The sequence below is a fragment of the Magnolia sinica genome, chromosome 14, assembly GCF_029962835.1.
Source record: "Magnolia sinica isolate HGM2019 chromosome 14, MsV1, whole genome shotgun sequence".
Classification (NCBI taxonomy): domain Eukaryota; kingdom Viridiplantae; phylum Streptophyta; class Magnoliopsida; order Magnoliales; family Magnoliaceae; genus Magnolia; species Magnolia sinica.
In genome coordinates, this window is record NC_080586.1 from 7340698 (window position 1) to 7346697 (window position 6000).

The window sequence follows — 6000 nt, forward strand, 5'->3', positions numbered from 1 at the left end:
TTGTCAGCCTTGTAAAATACTCTTGTCATGTTAATGAGGTTTAATAGAATACATCCCAATGTATTGGCTATTGGATTTGTTGGGATTTTGGCCTTTGGATCCGAGGTCATCTTTCGATGATCTAAATGATTATAATGGTTCTCACCTTCGTTGGGGATAGTAGAAAAGGTTAAAAAAGAAAAAGAAATTAAAAAAACAAAAAAACTGTATTATGTCATTCCTTTGATCAGTTGACTTTTTTCCTGCGACTGTGGAAAGACTATGGAAAATCTCCGTTAAGTGTTGAAAATCGAAGGGTTGAAATATTTCGATCTGAGGGATTATTTGGGCATCTACCATCCACTATGAGGCCTATCATATAAATGGTTTGATTCATTGAAAAGGATCTTGATTTGAGACATCCCAGCAATCATGTCAGAAATGTATTCTAGCTGATCTCCATGACAACATAATAAGTTCTGTCACTTATCCTATCTCTATTTTATTTATTTTTGTCATCATCTGTTGTAATTGTGCGTTGTTGGTTTTCATCAATTCGAAGTCACTGGTCGTTCATTTGTCGATCCCCTTGATCACAAAACTACCTTTGGACAACATGGAAGTCCCAAATTAGAGTATCTAGTCCATTTTAAACTCTTATGGTAGCAGTATTGCTGCCTCCATGTGTCCTATATCTATGTTAAGCATTTTATCTGAACTGAGATGCTCCAGTGTTCTCTGAGCACTATAAGTTTAGTGCTCCTAGTTGCATTGGGACATGTTGACAGTCCAATCCATTGATCTACTGTTCATTAGGTTATGTGCACATTTCGTGGGCTACCATGCAAACATCACACCAATCTGACAGATAAGAACCATTTGATCATTGGTATTTTACATGGATGTTTAAGATCACTTAGACAAAATAGGTGCAATTAGCAATTTGATCCATCTATTTGTCAGGGCTGATCATGGATTTCTTATGATTATGAATAATCGCTTTTGTTAGGCAATTGTAGCCATCCCCTCGTCTTAAAAAATGGATGGCTGTAGAAATTAAGGCCAAATCAAAGATATGGATCATTCAAATAATACATTTGAACTGTTGAGAATCTTCAGATTGATCAATTGAACTGTTCAAGTGATTCGATGCAACTAGGAGCGCTATAACTATTGCTCTAAGGACACTGGTGTGTTTCTCTTATTTGGAAAACCCCAAGTTTGTAAATGTTGACATGAGTCACGCCAACAATTTTGCAGCTGTGTTTCTACTTCTACGAAGCTTTTCAACCATAGACAAACTTTCAAAGCTAAAGCATCCATCATGCTAGAGGTATTGGAGAACCTTTCAGACACGTGCTGTTCACAAAGCCCAGTTTTCAAAAAAGAAGAAACTAGCTAAATCTATTCCTGCCGGCTTTGATTCATACATGTCTTCATATGTCAATCGCATTTCTCAAAGGGGAATAGGATTGTAAGCATCAGATGATCTGCTGTTTGTTAATATGCCCGATTCCATGCACATGGGGCCTAAGGTTTGTCGATCCAGACCATTGATTTGATGCCCCACACCATGAATGGAGGGAGCCCTGAATGCTCAACTGGAAGATGTTAACTCTTGAATCCTTGGCCAATTTTTTGTTGAATGCAAGTTTTCTTTGTTGTATACGTAACCATCGATTTTTAGGCCCTTGATTGAATGGGTAAGATCAGTTTGTAATATTTCTATGGGATCCACCCTCATGGTTCTGCTGCCCATCAAAATGTCATTTTGGATCACTATACCTTGACCTTCATGTATACAAAATCATTCCCTCCTTGGTTGCCACTTCAAATTTTCATACTCTATGGTTAATCTATTGTGTGAAAAAAGAGATGCGGTTTTGTAGTTTCCAAATAGAAATACCTTCTTAGCCCATTTAAAACTCTTTTGCCCTGTTATGACCTTGGCTACTGCACACTATAGCACAGGTATGTCAAGTGTCTGGATAGCATACGGCTGTACAATTGGACCTAGCCTCTACACTTATATTTAGAATAAATGGTGGTCATAAGTTCTGACCATTTTTTCTTCTAATAAAAAAAAGGGGTCCATTTTGAAGTAGTTCAGGCTGCATAGAAAAGAGAATGTTCTTTCTCTTTTGCTCTTGACTCATGGATTTTGTTTTGGATTCTAAAGTTGTGGTTGGTCTCTGTATCTGCTGAAGTCATTGAACATACCATGGGCTTCTGACACAACTACATTGCACATGCGATATTCTTTGTTTGAACTTTGAACTCAAAAACACACTATATTTATGGCAGCATTGAGTTTTCAGCTTGTATTAGTGGGACCATAGTTGAGTGATCTAGATTGTTTATCTGATGGGCCCCACAATTGATTGACACTGACCATTCAGCGGAACTTCTCCCATATCGGAAGCTTCTAGCCGTTCAGTTGGGTCTTTTCTCTGTCTAATGTGAAGTGAACATTCTCCATCAATTATTTTCTGGACACCACTAGAAGGGTTAGGATTGCTCAATTGCGGATATTTTTGTTCTGCTGTCTGTCTGCTGGGCCCAATCAGATCAAAAGTATTTATTACCAAGTCTTGTGTCCCACTTGTATAAACTAACGAGTCATGGATGTCACATTTATCCCTGGATCATGGACCACATAATTCCTGTTGTATGAAATATGATTGTATCTAGACAAAACTTACTAAGTGTTTGCACATATGCTCATGTCAAGTCCATCTCGTAGCTGCTCGTTGCCATACCTTTCCCAATCATTCATCGGAATTCCTGTTCTGAATCTTGTGATTGGCGAAAGAAAATTTGGAAAGCTGACCCCATATAAGCTATAGATCGAGGCTATGATGACCATGGTGTTATTTTTTGCATGTATGCTGATTTAATGAGATATTTTCTGAGTGCTGTTTGTCATTTTCTAGATGAAGCAGTAGGATCATCAGAAGAAGAGCTCAGTTGTGTGGATGTGGAAGCACAGGAAAGTCAAGAAGTTGGGCCCCATCCTGGTGATCAGGAGCTAAAGGAAATGCTCCTGCGTAAATACAGCGGCTATCTTAGCAATCTTCGAAAGGAGTTCTTGAAGAAAAAGAAGAAAGGGAAGTTACCACGAGATGCTCGGTTGATGTTGTTGGACTGGTGGAACACCCACTATAGATGGCCATATCCCACGGTAATCCTTTCCTCTTTTTCTCTACACATTTTCTGAACTTGCACTCATGACGGAGAAAGAAGAAACCAAAGACAAATCAACTAGCTGACCCAAATCAGTTCTTTGAATACCTTTAAATTCTTTGGATCTACCTTTTATTTGTTTAAGTGTTGGTAGGCCCAAATGCTCGTATACATGCCGCTGCACACGTCAACCTGGAGCATCTGCAGTGCATCTTGGCCATTCATCTACTGGGCCTTCCACATTGATGACCTGATCAATGGGGCCACTTTCAGGCATGTCCATCCATCAGGTGGGCCACATGTTGAGCGTAGATCATTAGCAAATTTTCCTCAACTGTTGGTTTCTGCAAATGTGTGGCCTGCATCAATAATTAGAACGGCCTTATTTCGCAAACCTGATCAGGCACAAGGTGAGATGCATCTGGGTGGAATTCTGGGCACCTGAAATGCGTGGCCTATACTAATCATTTGGCCAAACTGATTTCTTTTTCCTAATCACACATTAGGATCGGGAGTGCTATTTATGATCATGATTGCTATTTTTATACAGTGGACTAGGCTTCTTTGTTAGAAAAAATGTGGCGATCTTCATACATTTGCATGGTGTGGCTGCAAGGCAATCCAGGCGGTTCAATTACCAACGCAACTGTGGATTGTTCAGAATTGGGAAGTTGCACTGAGAAGATGATGTTAACCATCTGGTTTTCCCTATGAATTTGAAACACTCAAATCAGAATGTCAATTTGTTAGCCAGCAATTTGATGGTTATGATTGCTTGATCAGTATGAGTTTAGATATATGCTCCCTCCACAGATTGGGTGGTTTGGATGGGGTCAGTGCCACATGTGAAGATGAGCCATCCCCACTGTGGATGGAGCAGAATTGGGAAGTTGCACTGAGAAGATCATGTTAACCATCTGGTTTTCCCTGTGAATTTGAAACACTCAAATTAGAACATCAATTTGTTAGGCATCAGTTTGATGGTTATGATTGCTTGATCAGTATGAGTTTAGATATATGCTCCCTCCACGAATTGGGTGGTTTGGATGGGGTCAGTGCCACATGTGAAGATGAGTCACCCCCATTTTCTAACTAGTCCAAAACTAACATAAGAGTTTATATAGACCAACCTATGTGGTCCCCTAGTAGAAGTAAGCATACCACATGCCTGTTCCCATATCAGTCTCTGGAACAACCCGTTATCCGGGTAACCTGGGAATATCCTTCAAAATAAAACAAACCAAAATTGGAAATTATTCTTTTCTTTAAAGAGTTTAGCTAGGAAGAGTGCATGAAAATCTAGCCACCTTTGACTCATCTCATTAATTAAAGCTTCAGCTCAATACTTGAGAATTTGACCAAATTGTTGGGTTCTTCATTGATTGAAGGGCGGCAGATTAAAGGGACCAAAATTGGAAATTATTCTTTTCTTTAAAGAGTTTAGCTAGGAAGAGTGCATGAAAATCTAGCCACCTTTGACTCATCTCATTAATTAAAGCTTCAGCTCAATACTTGAGAATTTGACCAAATTGTTGGGTTCTTCATTGATTGAAGGGCGGCAGATTAAAGGGGATTGCCATTTCCAGATTCCCATCTTCAAGCATCAAAAGACATTCACCCCCATCACAAAACCAGTAGAAGAACATTTGCCCACATGCCAGCACTGCAGGTTTGTGTGGCATAAAGGTTGTTCGTGGGGTGGTACCTGTAGTGAATGTTTCTTTCCTTCCCATTCCATGATCAGGTGGGCCACACTTGTACAACAGAATGGACCGATAGAAAAGTCATAGCCAGTGGTATATGTTCAACATGCATATGCTGCTCGCTTGATGACCCTGTGTCCCGCACATGTGTCACTTGAGGATGGAGTATCTGGAATATTATTTATACTGATATTGTAACTTCATATGTATCAAATGGGAATGTTGTTGCTGATTTGGCATTTTGGACCTTGTGCTGTGGTGTGGGGGTAGCTTTTTTGGCAGGATAATAGAGTTTATGTTTTTCAATTTGCATTTATCTATTTTCTTTTGATCTAGAAAATGTTGGTTGAATATGGGAAGCAGGATGAAGAGAAAGCAAAGCTGGCGGAGACAACTGGCCTCGATCAGAAGCAGATAAACAATTGGTTCATAAATCAGAGGAAGAGGCATTGGAAGCCATCGGAAGACATGCGTTTTGCTCTCATGGAGGGGGTGAGCGGCAACGGTGGAGCTCATTGCCCATTGTACTTCGACACTGGAACTGATGACCCTTGACTCAAATGGTGAAGTTTCCTCCCTAAGCTTTGTGAGGAATTGTATGATCTTGAACCATGGATACTAGTAAATTCCCCAGTTTACATTAGGTGGGGTCTATGGTTTGCTGGCCCTTGATCTGATGGGTCACCCAGTAGATGCATCATGCCTAAAAAAAAATCGTTTTCATTTTTTTTCCAGTTGAACGTGGACCGTTGCTACATTAACTGTCTATTTTGTCAGCCATGCTCCATCAATCTTTGGCCCATCGAATCAATGGTCTGATTGCCAATTCATGGGCTCTGTTTGTACAAGTTATGCTTGGTTGAGAGATCATATAATTCCTCTCTGCTTCAAATCCTTTTTTTTTTTTTCCTGCTTTGAACTCTTTATGCATATATCGTCAGGTTATAGTGTTTTTACTTTCTTTTTATTATTTTTGTGGTGTGTTTTCTAATGTCCCTTTAAAGTCATTGAAATAGTTTTGATTGTTGTGTTTTATTAGTTGTGTATTTTAACTTTTAGCTATTTATTAATTAAAGGACTTCAATTGGAATTACTGTACTTATAATCTGTATATAATCGAAATTTCTTGCATGCA

General features: G+C 39.4%; 1 protein-coding gene across 1 annotated transcript in view; it reads left to right on the forward strand.

The window, feature by feature from the left end:
- Positions 1-6000, forward strand: part of LOC131225466 (homeobox protein knotted-1-like 1) — a 45525-nt gene extending 39525 nt beyond the window's left edge. Inside the window, exons 4-5 of the mRNA XM_058220994.1 lie at positions 2913-3160; positions 5229-6000. Coding sequence (XP_058076977.1) covers positions 2913-3160; positions 5229-5420 — 440 coding nt within the window. The 3' untranslated portion in view covers positions 5421-6000. The remainder of the gene's footprint in view (positions 1-2912; positions 3161-5228) is intronic.